This window comes from Phlebotomus papatasi, chromosome 2 (assembly GCF_024763615.1).
Source record: "Phlebotomus papatasi isolate M1 chromosome 2, Ppap_2.1, whole genome shotgun sequence".
NCBI classification, from domain to species: Eukaryota; Metazoa; Arthropoda; class Insecta; order Diptera; family Psychodidae; genus Phlebotomus; species Phlebotomus papatasi.
This window is the reverse complement of record NC_077223.1, coordinates 100,475,292-100,490,643: the sequence shown is the minus strand read 5'-3', so window position 1 is coordinate 100,490,643 and position 15,352 is coordinate 100,475,292. Positions and strand designations below refer to the sequence as shown.

The window sequence follows — 15,352 nt, the reverse complement described above, 5'->3', positions numbered from 1 at the left end:
TCATATAATGTTAACAAATACCTGAGACTCTGAAGGTTGTTTTTGCTGGGGAAACAATGTAAGAAAGAGTTGGTGAGAGAGAAAATTATACATGTTGACTTGTGCATTAAATTGGCCTTATTAGAACCGCTGAGAGCATAAATATCCATTTAGAGGTGCTGTTAAGTAATTCCAGTTGATCAGTTTCCTTCCTTGGCGGAAACACAGGTGCAGCTATCCGAGATGAATTCTCATGCTAAAATTTTGTGAGATGAAAGCATTGAGGAATTTGAGCATAAAAGAGCGTTAAACGCTCATGTAATTTGAACGAGCGCATAAATTTGAATGATCCATTCAATAGAGCGTTAACATTTCTCCGCATCCCAAATTGGCATCTCAAATTGACGAAGAAAGAAGAAAAAAGACTTTTTATCAATTTTACATCGTAATTTTATTTACACAGTATTATTCTGTAATAATAGATGGAAACATTTTTCTTTTTATTTACTTTTTTTGCTGGGTAACTCTCACCAAAGAGAGTTTCTTGCGTTTGAAAGAGTGGTCGATTGTGCTCCGCGGCATTTTTCCAACACAAAAAAAACTAACAATCAGTCACAATTTCTGGCAATTTTCAGGATTTGCTCACCTGAGCCTTCTGGCTCACGAAGCCATAGGGAGGTACCTGTTGAGGTGGTGGCACTGGAATGTACTGCAAAAAAAAACAACTTTCTTAGTATAAAATGCATCGATCAAAGATTAACATAGATGATAATGTTTAGTGTACACCTTGGAGGTGATTTTGTCAAGACAACACATCAAAATATGTGTTGAGATTCTTGTCAAGTTGATAGTATCACGAGACTTTATTGGATTGAACGTCACTTTCATCTTCGCCAGGTGAACTCAATCCACTCACCAAGAGGAAATAAAAAAAAAGTTGCAATATAAGATTGATGAAAGAATAAGATCAAAGATTGCTATCTCGTTCGTAGACCAATTTTTACTTTCAATTTATTCAAATTGCATAAAACTTTGCAAGATTTTACGGGTTTCTGGTCTTGTTTTATTATTAAATAATCTTTAATGACTTAATTAAATGTTTGATGACTGATCTTGGATGATAAGCGTGTCGTAAATTTCATCAGATTCAATATTTGTGCATTTTCAATTGAATACAGTATTCCATATCGATATAAAATTTAGTACACGACTGTACTAAAGACAATCCATACCTGGAATTCACAATTTCCAAAGAATCAATAAGGTGAAACAATAAGTTTGGCTTGCACAAAGATAAGGAAAATAATCCATCAATATTCTCTATACATTTATATTTGTTTAGTACAGACATGTAGGTATTCTCCTTATGGAAAAATACCGGAACAATCTAAAGAAGTAATCATAAAATTATCTAAGCCCTTTAATAAATTATTCTTGGTTTTCTCAATTGCAGTCTAACTATTATTGCACTAAAACATAGAAAGCTAGTTTAGAACAGATCTGTGCTAAGTGAATAACTCAACATTATTATTTGCAAAATTTTATGGCTTCATTATTAAAAAATAATAATAGACTTCTTTTGATGACTTGGTTTGTTTGAGGAAAGTGTCGTAAAAAATTTAGTACATAAGTGGTACTAAATTCACTCTACATTGAGAATGTATATTAAAAATTGATAAAAAAAGTACTCATGATTTTCCAGAACCCTTCTGAAATTTTTAGTACAAGCGTAAAGGCGTATTTCATATTGAAAAAACATAATAAAATATTAAATTAAAAGTTGTAAATTAATTTTCTCGTTTTTATTTGCAGTTTCACTTGAACTAAATGGAGTAAAGCAGGAAAATCTGTTTTAGAACAAATAATAAAAATGACTAATTAAGATGCAACTTTTTTCAAATAATATATATTTTATATTGAAAATTTGCTTTACAATTTGAAATTAAGCATAATGTTGAATATATAATTAAATTTTTTTCGTCTTGTCTGGAAACGTATTTCGCAATATCTTTTTTTTTAAGTTTTTTTTGGATGTTCTAAATTAAAAATATATTTTTATACTTTGCATAGTTATTAATATTATATTCTTTTATACACTCGTGTATTCATTTTATTCCAAATATTGAGATATTGGTACAGCTACATAAAATAATTTATATTGATAAACATTGATAATTCAGCACATGCCTGTTCTAAACTAATCCATGGACTTGTCCATGAATCAATTTTTAAATAGTTGAAAATTTAGCTTATTATAGAAATAACAAGAAAATATTTACAATATGTTGAAACACAAAACTGGATTTTTTAAGGAAGATTCGGAATATTTAGTACAGGCACGACGCTACTTATATTGTCAAAATTCACACCCGATAACAAAATTGTTGTATTTTTTTTAATTATAAAAATTAATCACTTAACTTCTATCTTAACTGGAAATATGCAAAATTGTCAAAAAATTTGTTTTAGAACAGGCATGTACTAAATTATTGGTTCATAAATACTTTGATATTATTTTGTTAAACTCCCTTCTTCTCTTTAAAATATTAAAGATTATTCAGAAAAATATATTAACGATAAATTGTTCTCCCTAAATGCATTTCTCTATAATTTTTATAGTAGCATATATAATAATTTTTATAGTAGCATTTCTAGTTTATTTTTATAAAGCGTAAAAAAAAACTAAACTCCCTTAGAACTTCTATATTTTCCTGCGTTAAGAAAACGACACTTAAAAGACAACACTGTCGATCTTGTTACCTTGTCTCAGATGCACAGTGGCTAATGACTAATAAAACAGTACTTTAGCAAAGTATTCCCATAAATAAAACAAGTGAATAATAAAATTTTAATTGTGAATAAATCTCTAGTCAATTCAACAATTTCCTCTTAAAAAGACATATCAATTTATTCTCTCCTTTCATACTCTATTAAAAAAATAAACAACTTGTCTATTCACAAAAGTTCATCAATAGACCATCCACAAAGCATCTTTTGAGATGCGTCTGTTCAAGAGATGAATATCCATGATAACCAAATAAAGTGCTATTCTTTTCGGAATGTTCAACTTTTACATTTTACACGCACAAGGTTTGTTTTTATCCCAATGATACTTTTTTACGTATTTTCCCGCCAACAAGAGACAATCACCTTTCAATGGGAATGCCAAGATGCGGAGTGATTGAACTTACCATGAGATAAGGTGCGAATTTTGCCTTCTCCTCGTAGGCTTTGTACTTCTTCAGCTTGGCATTGTACTTTCCATTGGGTTTGTCGTACACATTCTTAGACTGTTTCACGTAGGGATTGTAGGCAATAACTGCATAGTACTTGAAGCCTACATTTGGAACGTACTGAACAGCCAGATGCGCAACTGGTTTCACATACTGATCATCATGTGGAATCTCATTTTGCTGAGGACTGACGATGGTACCATAGTTTGGCGCCTTTGTAGGTTGTTCAGGCTTCTCTGTTGACCTCTGTTTGTAGTTGTGTCGGTTGTAGGGTGGCCTAGCTGGAGGTGGAAGGACGTATCTAAATCAAGAAAAAAATCCTTTAATAAATGAATTGGTTCTGAGACGGTATTAGTAGTTTAATTGAGAGAAATGAACTATCAGCAACAGTGGAATTTTATTCCAAACGAATCTAATCCCTAATCCTACAATTTTTAAGTATGATTGTAGAGTATGGGTATGATTGTATTTGATGTATAAATCAAACGACAAATTTTATTCTATTTTGGGATTGTTTTAGTGGAATTTAGGGATAGATTTTACCACCTTTAGGGATTTACTCTATCCAATCTATTAATGGATAACAATCTATTTAAGGCAAAAAACCGCCGTAAGAATTTACCAAAAATTTTAATTCGGTGATCGTTAGATGGGAAGTTCAGACCAGAATAAAAAACTTTTCTCCCAAAAGCTTTCAGTACTGTACGCACGTTTCTTTAGTGATCGAAAATGTCAGGTTTCTGGAGCTTTGTTTTTTTTTTTTTGAGGGATAAAGGGTTGCTCATGTACCCTTTGACCCCCAAGAATGACAAAGTCCCACAAACCTGACATTTTCGGCCACTGAAGAAGATGCGTAGGACCCCGAAAGCTCTGGAAAGAAACGTCTTTCGTTCTGGGCTGAACTTTCCCATGCGATAATCACCGGATGATTGTTTTAGTAATCTATTTACGGATTAATTTCTTCCATATAGAGTAGTTATTTATCATATTTCACAAACAAATTGATTCTGTTACTTTTCGGATTTGATTTAATCTTATTTTTGGATGAATAACCCCAACTACCCCACTTACGGTATTGCTTTCATTCTGTATTAAGCTTGATTCTATTCCATTTTCCACTTGGTTTAAACTTATTAAGGGATGGATTTTACCTCATTTAGGGATGAACTCTATCCCAACTATGAATAGATTAAAATCCATTTAGGGATAGTTTTTTCTAACATATGGATCTGCTCTATCCTTGATAAGGATTAATTCTATCCAATTCAGGGATTGATTCTATCCTATTTTAGGCTTGATCTCATTCTATTTTGGGCTTGTTTTAATCCCATTTATGTATGGGATTGTCAACTAATGATTGATTTTATTCCACTTAAGGATAAGTTTTTCTCAACTATGGATCTACCATATCTATTGTCAGACCCATTTTAGAATAGATTGCATACTGTGTTAGGCTTGGTTCTATTCCATTTATGATTTATTTAGGGATAGATTATAACTATCCCGAGGGATAGATTATACCCCACATAGAAATTGAACAACTATGATTGATCTTTTTGTTCTCATTGATTCCATTGATCCCAAATTTAAATTGATTTTATTCCATTTAGGGATACATTTTTTTCTAAACTAGGAATTTACCGACCAACCATTAAACATGTAGAAATTGCTTCTGTCTCATTTTGGGATTGATTCTACCCATTTCAGGCTTGATTCTATTCAATTTTGGATTTATTTTAGGATCGATGCTAACCCACTTTAGAATGGATTCTAAATTCCCAACTACGAATAAATTTTATTGAATTTAGGGATTAAATTATTTTCTAAACTAGATATCTACTATATCCCACATAGGGATTGATTCTACCCTGTTTTAGGCTTGATTCTATTCTATTTGTATTATCAATATTCGACTTAGCAATTCTTTCATATGTTCCCTTTATCCTCTAGATTTTTTCTGATATGACATGTAAAGCATTTGTTTTAGAATTTATTCTGTATTCAAGAAGTTTAATGTTCTTTAAAAATAAAAATTTTATACAAAATAATCTGCGTATAGAATAGAACTAAATAAATCATAAAAATGAAAGACGACCAATGGAAAATAGTCATAAAATTATTAGCAAAAAGTTTTTGAAAGTGAAAAGTTTTTCCGTATTATAAGATACCTTTCCGTATGGAGGGATAAATATACTAAATTTTTGTTTAAATAAATTTTTTCCTCGGAGCACTGTGTGCTGAGTCCGAGATCAATTTAGGAATTGTCTTCAAATAGCACCATATAAAAAAAATTAAATTGCCACATGCTTGCTGTTGATACTCTACTGAATACTTACACATAAGGGTTTGGATTGGGGATATCATTAGACTGATCCTCCCAAACAGGTGCTGGATCTCGGTAAGGGAGCTTGGGTACTGGAGGTTTTGTTGATGTAGGCGGAACAATAGGACCCTTGTTTGTGTTCCAATCTACTCTTATGCCACACGTGCTTCCAATAAATGTTGTGAACGCCAGAAACGTTGAAAGCTGAAATTTATTTAAAGAGGAAAGTCTTATCAATGAATTATTGAACTTTGAAAATTGAATATGTTAAACAATGAATTATTGTGCTCCGATTTTCAATGAAAAAATTGACTAATACAACACTTCTTACAATTCGTATTGTTTTAAATTTTAAATAGGATTTCCAAGATGATTAATAGATTGAAAAAAGAGAGTATCATAATCTCTTCTGACATGATTTATTCATCTGTTGTAGAAAATTTGTTTAAAAAATCAACACTATACCGAACTTGTTCTCATTTTGCCTTTCAAAGTCTACAGAAGGAATAGCTCAAGGTTATGCTCAAGGGTATAATAGAAATGTCAACTCGAATCATCATTTGTCAATTTTGCATTGACATTATCTTTCTCTTAGCTTAGGGTATGCTAAATTGTGTTAAAATAAGACTTCCGAGATATATTTTAAAAAAAAATCTATGAAATGTTCATATGATCTCTTTGTAAAATTTAATCAATAAAATTCGACTGAAGTGAAATAAGAGTAATTAATCATATAGATTTCAAATCGCTTCATGTGCAGATTTTTAATAAGAAAAATATAACAGACATTCGCAAATGAGATTAAACTTTCGTTCTGATGCCGGCATTGTGATGATTGCATTCTAATAAATCAGAGTAGGGAAGGGTGGGACAGTTTCACGAACACGGTTTTCGAAAATATAAAAATTTGGGATAATAAATTTATTATAGAGGGACTAATTATAGAGTGACTAATTTTTAAATGTTTATTAAATGTGTTTTTGCAATAAACTTTAGATGTCTGAACGTATCTGAAAGTATCCTACCTTCCTCTTCTATTCGATTTTTTTTTACTAATCTTTTTGAAAAACAATTTGACTTTTTATTAATTAAAGAAAATTATAAATATAAAACTAAGAACAATAAAAACAATAGTGTGCATTATTTGATTCAAAGGCAATCAAAAGAATTGGATTTATTTGGAGAAGATTTATCCATTACTTATGTTTTTGCAATGAAAAACGTGATTGTATAGAATCTTAGCTAATAATTAAGAAGCATTTACCATAATCATGTATTAAAGCCTTGCTGATTGCATTTTATTACTATTCAATTTATTTAAAATTCTAGTGTTTATTGTGATTTTAATTTAGCAGAAAATGTTCCCATGCAAAGTTTAGGATGAAATGATCTTGTCCCAAAATCTATACTAATCCTCCTAACTTATGTGCATTTGATTAATAAGGATTCAATATTACATCTAGTTGATAAAATCATAATATTTTCGGCTTTTGATTTATCCAGATTCTTCTACAATTTTTTTAAATATAATTTAATTTTTCAAATGTAGAAAATATGGTTAAAGTGGTGTAGAAAATTGTCAACATTTCGCTTCCCTTACTGCGGAATTTGGGACAGTTAATACTTAAAATTTCTGTAATCGAATTGTAATCAATTTTCAACACTTTTGAATTGTATCACTATATCTAAAAGAACCTAAACTAACAGATGACAAACATAAACATAAAGGCAGTTTACCCCACTCTGCGGTAGATTGTAAGTGAATTGTCCCAAACCCCTAAATCGTAATCATGGTTTAGTTTAGTCAAGAATAATGATTTATTTTAAAAAATATTATTTTTTTTAAGCTAGACACAATAAAAAGTTAAGTTTATGAAGATTACTTCTCTAATTTTTTTGATCACTTTGAAATTATTGGGACAAATGGGACAGTAGAAGTAAACTAGTCGTTTTAGGAATATCTCAATCTAATAATGAGAGTAATTCAAAAGTGAATAAGTGACTACATTTAATAACTTTTATTTATTAATTTTTTTATTATTGTATAGTTCTATTTATTTTTATTAATAGTTTCGACCATATACTACTCCCTCTGTCCCAAAAACGGGCATAAAAATTATTCCGGGAATATTCGGCTAACACAAGGTAAGGTGTTACGAGCGCAATATTAAAATGAAAGACATTGTCAATGCCCTTAAATAAGAGCTCCGTTAAAGTATATAAAATAAGTCCTTAATAAGTGCTTATAGTCAAGTGTGCTAATTCGGGCGCCTCACTTCGCTATCTGGATCGTTCATGTCTAATCCACTTAAAATAATATTTTTATTTTTATTTCCATAATATAGTCACTACAGTAACATAATATAACTATTCAAGTTTGAGAAAAAGCAAAAATAATATTTTTATCCATTTAATAATTGAGTGTAATCGACTCATTTCAATCTTGTGCCAGCTGGGTTCTTCAATAAAAATTTTCTAGCAGTGATATTTTCGCTAATGATAGCTGGTTGATTGAAAACATTTATTGTTTTTTCCTTGTGAAAAAAGTATTTTAAATCGAAAGGTTTAATTAAAAGTGAATTAGAGATAAGGCGACCCAGTTAGTGCATGCTGACTTATTTTAGTATTATCATTATTTTATAAATTTTCTTTTATATTTTTGATAATTTTTGTTGTATTATGTTTCTGAATGAAACAGTGAATAATTCTATGGATTTAGAAGAAGTAAAAAAGAATTTCATCAGTCCAAAAACAAGCGTTTAAGTAGCACTCTTCGGAAAACGATCCAGTTACCCCACCTTACTATATGAAGTCCTTAATTAGGATTTTTTTTGGGCGATAGTAGTTTACGGTAAATGTTTAATATTCTGCAAATACCTATGTATCCATATTTTATTAGTATTTTTTCTTAAGTTTCATTGACTAGTTGCATCACTTCAACGGATTTCCAAAGCGATTCAAATACCTTACAAAAATTTCTCTCTGTAATTTTCATGAAATGTATATGGTCTAATTTCCATAAAAGTGAACATTGAGCGGAAGTAAAAATATGTGCGGGAAAAGTGTGATTTTCTTTGACCTCTCTTGGTGCCTTCTGGAGGCAAATAACAATTGCACTTTTCTCACAAAAGAAAGCAATTGGAGGTGGTACTTCCCCCAATCAATTTCATCCAACAAAATTGGCGCGGAAAACTAGAAACTAATGTGCAATTTAATCCCAATCCCACAAGCAAGATGCAATTCCTGGGCACAAAATGTGCAAAAGTAATTCGATAAAAATCACACCCAATCTTGTGACCCCATGGCAGGCCCTAATAAGACGAAGGAAAAGCAAGTGCCTATAAGAGAATCGCGCTAAATGTTTTTCTAATTGAACACATAATCCACCTTTCCATGTTTCAGCATCCACTTAGACTGCAGTATCGATCAATTACTCAAATGCGGGGGGATTATGCAATAGATCATCGGGTATGATCATCGAAAAAGTCTTATTTTTAATAACACCATGGGCAATCACTTGAGACTCCACTTTAATGGGTCTAAACAGTTTTATTGAGCTGGAAAAGACAACATCTTAAGTGACAATCACCATTGTAGATCGTGTCTCGGTTGTCGCCTCTTTTTTCTCACCTACCACAGAAGACTTTCAAACACCAGAAGGAGCTTTTTTTTGTCCACCGGCAATCTCACAAGAAAGTTTTATTGTGTAGTGAGAAAATTGGGCGGGAAAGACGCGAAATTTCTTTCGACATTCTGCAAATTGCTATTTTTCAATTAACAACGGCTGCCTTTTTTTGTATTCACCACAACAGAGTACAAGAGAAGGCTCAAGTGTAACCTAAGAAAGATTAATAATGCTTTTTATTCCACTCGATAAGACAATTCATCTCCTACGCTTCCGCATTTGCAGAGAAAATTGTGTGGAAAATTGGGCGTATTGTTGAATAGCCGTGACACTTTGATCTTGACTCCTGCAAAAAGTCACATATTTTCCGCCCAAGATCCAACGAGGCGATACCTCAATCCAATCCCCATTATCTCACCTGTTTATTCATCACGCGTCACGGTCACGTTTCCCAGTAATGATGATTCAATTGACTCGTGAGTTTCTTTTTGAATTTTTGTCAAATTAACTAGCTTTGATATGGAAATCTAACTGAATGGCATAAACTCATCGTCTGTTTCAAGGGGTGGATAAGTAGCGAAATGAAGGAATTGGCTTATTTATTCCGAATATTTTTAAATATTTTATTCTCTAAAATTCAACGAAACGGAGAAGTTCTGGGTTTGACGGTCTAAACAAGACCAATTTTTGGAAATTTAATGCCCTAAATACACTTACGACTTAAGCCGAAATACAGCTTAACGTAATTATAATCAAAATAATGATTAGATTATATTTCTATCATTTTCTGACTAATTTGTCTCTCGGCTTAAGCCAAAAAACAGTTTAGTTAGTAGAAAAGTAATAAGAATTTAGTCAAATCAATATTTTGATTTTAATTATGTTACATTAAATTCCTGAAATAAAATTAAAATTGCACTAAATCAGGTTTTCAGAACATAATCTGGAATAATACTTTTTTAATCAATTTAATTTCATTTCCATTACTTACAATTATTTCATTTAATTTAAAATTTAAATAAAACACCCGATTTCCTCATATTTTTGCCTTTTTAGCTTAAATTTTGTTTTGAAAAATAAAATTTTGTTGGGGAAGGTTTTGAATTTTTTTATAGCAGAAGTTTTGTATCATTCGGTTCAAATTCGGTTCAGCTGCATTGAAATGTTCAGAGGAAAACCCCGTTCAGATTCGACAATAGAGGTTCTGGAACTTTCAACCCAATAGATCAAAAATTCTACTTTTCTACGTAGCTTTGGACATGCTCCGTTCCTTTCTCAGTAGTCGAGAAATTTCAAAGATCACTAGGTTTCGTTACGTAAAGAATCTAATAATCTTAGCAAGAGGGTTCCAGGATGGAGATACGAAGATCTCGGAGACATCGCATCAAAGACTCTCCAGTTATTGGGACAACTTCAGTTGTTAGAACCCTTACATCAAGATTATAAGATTTCCGATCTAACAAAACCCGTTGATCTTTGAAATTACTAGATCTCTGAGGAAGGGGCGGAGCATGTCTAAGGTCCTTGACAGACTTGAGGGTTAGCCGAGAGACGGCTTAGCGTAATTATATCCGAAATAATGGTTAAACCGCATTTCTATCATTTTCCACTAAGTCGCCTCTCGACTTAAGTCGTTGGTGTGTCAAGGGCATAAAGCTCTAGAGATGAGTTTTTGACCTCTATTGAGTTGAATGCTCCATAAGCTCAGTTATCGCATCCGGACGGAGCTTTCCTCCGAAAATTCCACTTTTAAAATTATATTTTACCATCGGTCGGTTAGATTCATTAAGAAAATAGAAAAAACTAGAGCTGTTGAAATTGATACGAAACTTCCATCATCCGAAGTTTCAACGTCTTTCTTTATCACAAAGAGACCTCAATCACAGAAAAGGAAAAAAAATTAAGTTGAAGTAAACCGTAAAAGGTTTTAGTCGTGAGATTTTTATTTGAACTTTGCGAAAATCTAATTAACATATGAACAAGCGGCTGCCAAGTTGACTCTTTTAGATGGAACTATTTGAAGTCAACAGGCACTAAATGGGTCAAGTGGTAGAGCACTCGCTCTATGATGCAAGTGGCCTGGGTTCTAATCCCCTTTAGGTCACCAGGATTTTTTTTTGCGTTAAAGGTGTTCGGATTGCATCCAGTGAGCTTCACTGCATTTGATTCACGGGCATGGGACTGACAACCTCATCCAGTATAAGGAAAAGAATAATGCATGTCCAGTAATCCCCTTATGGGAAGGAGGCCTAGTTCTTTCATAGATTGTTGTGTCAACATTATTATTATTATTATTTGCAGCCAACTCATAAATTGATCTGGACTCAACTCGCAATGCTCTCAGGGAAAATGTACGGAATGTAATAGAATTCTTTAAACTTGAAATAAATAAAACTCGTAGTAGTAAATGGAATAAATAGAATCGCTAAACTTTATTTTTGAATTTATTATAAATATACTTCACATGAATTCCATTACATTTCTGAAAATATTGTAAATTAATGCAGGACATATGACATCACTTTTAAAAGTTTTGTAATAGAGTATATCCAACTTTAATATTATGAAGAATAAATTCGATTGAGAGAAATCGGAGAAATGCTCATAAACGATAAAACCGTAAATAAATTCAATGATGTGCCTTATGGTTTTATTTTTTTAAACGTTGTCTTATTACTAAATGAATAGCAAACTCTCATTTAAGCTTTTGTTCAAAACTGTTTTTCGAGATAAAATCAGTGTCCAAGAGTTCTCTGTTGCATTTAGAGAATTATTTTAAAAAAAAAGTAGATATACTCCTACGAAATGGCCTCTGTGATTTTCACAATTTTAATTTAAAAAAATCTTATTTATTTCTTAAAAAATAATTTCAAAAAACTCAATCGTTTTTTTTTTGTTTTTATAAATTATTCTTTCATTGATATAAAACTTTAAGCTTTAAATTTCACAGAGGACCTTTAAGAGTTGATTCGTATTCAAAAATAATAATAATTTTTAGGCACAAGATTGTTAATTTCTTTATACATTTATAACAAAATAAAAAAAAATCGAATTGAATAATTAATCGAACTAAAAGAAAACCTCTGTCATTTTTAGTATTAGAAGTTTTAAGGCCTTTATGTAGATAACAATTCTATTCACGTTAGAGATAATATTTACTCTTGTTTGTAAACTAAAAAAATCACTAATTAATATTTGACTAAATTTACTGAAATTTTTCAGAAAACTTTTGGAAGAAAATCGTTCAGTATTTCGAATAGGAAAAAGTTTAGGAAACCAGTTCTAAATAAAACATCGAAATATCCTGGTTGTATTTACATACCTATAAAAAAAATAGAAAAATACTCATCAGTTGATTTTAAGCATTTGTTTTCTTAAATTATTTGCAAATAATAAATTCGTTTAGTGACTGATTAAGCCCCTATCTTACATATTAATAAACATTCCACCAGTCTCCCATTATTCTCTATTTTGAAACAAATGGCCTATTAATCAGGAGTGGAATGATAACTTTTCGACACTATCGAATCGATAGTATCGATATACATATCTATATCTTTTAAATTAAGTGCATGTTGACTTTTTACGTATTATTGGACCATTCATTGTGACATTCTTAAAAGAATGTGACTGTTGATAAATATCTATATCAGTTACAGAAAGTGCGACCATCGTATAATTTTTTCAATATCGACAGTCGATACTATAGAAAATAAATTATCATATTACTACAGATTTTCTACAGGGAATATTTGTACCGGTAATTTGGCGGCATCCGCAATCTAAACGTAGTCGCTGTTTGAAAATAATAAAAAAAATGCTTTGTAAGGAAATGACTTCTTTTCAACCAATTATCAGCCCCTTCTTTTTCCTCCTCGAAAAGCCATTCCTTCTGTATTGGTAAAGTCACAGGTGAATTTGGCAAGAAGGTGCGTATTTTGTAAGAGATGCCGTGAATTAAAAAAAAACAGTCACTTATGGTGGTAATATTGATGAGTTTGGAATACGAAATCAGTTAATTTGAATGCACATCGAGTGTCTTTATTGGGCAAACGAGGCGAGCACTTTCGATATCTTCGGCAAAAATATTTGGGCAATTATTTGGCGGGAGATTGAGTTAAGAAGCGCGAGTTTGGGTTAAACGAGTGTCTGCGGGTCAATCGGATTAGGAACAATAAACAATGGAGCGTTTGTGCTAAGGCCCCAAATTGCATTAAACTCCCAAATGGGGCCGCAATATTTCAACAGGCCATTTGTCTTCACCATTTAATATTTCAACCGAATAATTGTTCTGTCGCATGCTGACCTATGGCGCAAGTCAGCTTGTCTCGCGGTGGTTTTTGAGATAAGAACTCTGAGGCTGTCCAATGGGATTTCTTACGAATCCACCTGGTGGGCTTTGCGTGCTGGCGGATGCTTAAATTCAGCACAGAAATTCAAAAGAGATTCTCACATCAAAATCAACTCAGGAAGCTCCTCATTAAGCTCATCACAAGACTGGTGTTGGCAAGATGGGTGGAACATGGGACAACAAGAGCCCAGGGAGAGAAATGGAGCTCATTGCATCACAAATCAAATGAGATGGGAATTAGAAAACAGTCAATCAAAGAGAAGTGGCAACTTGGAGACTCTGTACACCTCGCACAGTGGCATGAAATTAAGTAAAATCACCATGTACTGGAGATGTCTGAGACACACGATTCAATTTAATTGCATTTTGACTCCACAATTAGCACACATTAAGACCATTGCTGAACACACAGTGAATTAATCTGGGCTTGTGTCTCATGTAATGGATGGTTATAAACAATTATTTATTATTTAATACCAAATCCAATTAATTAACCTCACGTCTGAGGCAGAATTAGAAGCGGAAGTGGAAGATTATCGACACAATTACCGGAGTGAAACACACTTTTGGTTCTGGTGTTAAATTACCTTCTGCTATTGATGCGAATTATTTATCTCATTTAGAGGTTATTCATAGAACAAATATTACGTAATTACTGACATCTTCGGATCTCTTATTGTAATCCAATTAAATCCAACGGGATCTTCGTCGCCATTCATACTCCTACACTCATACAAGATACAACATAGAAAAGAAAACACTTTAAAAATTGATAAAATAATAACCTAAACTTATAATTTAAAGAAGAATCTCTAATTTCTATCCCTATAAACATTCAGCGTAGGACAGGTACGGGTGATCCTTTACCATTAAACATTAAATATTCTCGAGGATCAGCCTGAATCTAATTTAAGGTTAGCCTTGCTTAATATATTTAAAATTTCAAATATATAATAATTTAATAATAATAATATTTATTTCACTTAAGCATACACGATTGATACAAAATTCATTAAGCAATAAGGCATTCATTTTCTTGCGTCCGCCGCCGTCTTAGCGTTGATGACCAGCCTCCAAAGCCAAACGGCGGAAATGCTTCTTCACAGGCTGTATAGTCATTTGTCGTGATAACGATCTTTTAATTTTAATTTTTTGCAAATCAATAAGTATATACAATAAAGCCCTATTGCAGAAACAATCAGAAGTATGCTCAAGGTAGGTGTGACAGGAGCAACTAGGCCCGTGGCGTCACACCGAGTTCAATTCACTTCAATATTAAAAAGAATAGAGTATTAAAATAAATTCAAAAGGAGCGCAAGAAATTGCACCAAAAGGAAGGTCCAAAAAAGAAAAAAGAAAAATATTTTAAAAAAAACGCATGAAAACACTGAAAACAAATATATTAGTCAACAGAATGAATTGATTTTGTATCGATTAAACGCAGGGGTCAGAATCAGCACAAAGACAGCGATGGACAGATAAAATATAACAAATAATGAATTAAATAATTAAACAGACAAAATTCTTTAGAGATAATTCTAAACGGTATCTCTTTTCCTTTATTTATTCATTTTATACATATATTTTAATTTTTCTTTCAGTAAGTAAATGGTAAAATGGGTCATTAAAATTCTAAAATAAAAACTCTACTCTATTTAAATTCAATTTTCGAAAATATACTTTCAAAACAGAGTTATAAGGGTAGTAGGGCAATTTCAAGTACCATTTTTGGGAATTTTTTTCACAATTCTTTTGAGAAAGAGGCATTACTTATGGCCTCCTTGAAGAAATCTTCAGTTTTGATCACATAATAATTCTAAAGCACAACAAAATGAATATTA

At 31.8% G+C, this 15,352-nt stretch overlaps 1 protein-coding gene across 3 annotated transcripts in view; it reads right to left on the bottom strand.

Moving 5' to 3' along the window:
• Positions 1-405: 405 nt before the first annotated feature.
• The window catches only part of LOC129800410 (uncharacterized), a 22,057-nt gene continuing 7,110 nt past the window's right edge, over positions 406-15,352 (bottom strand). For all 3 annotated transcript variants that reach the window (XM_055844762.1, XM_055844761.1, XM_055844760.1), the window contains exons 3-5: positions 5,549-5,739; positions 3,171-3,513; positions 406-688 (exon numbers count right to left, since the gene is read on the bottom strand). In XM_055844762.1, the coding sequence (XP_055700737.1) occupies positions 611-688; positions 3,171-3,513; positions 5,549-5,739 (612 nt within the window). In that variant the 3' untranslated portion in view covers positions 406-610. The remainder of the gene's footprint in view (positions 689-3,170; positions 3,514-5,548; positions 5,740-15,352) is intronic.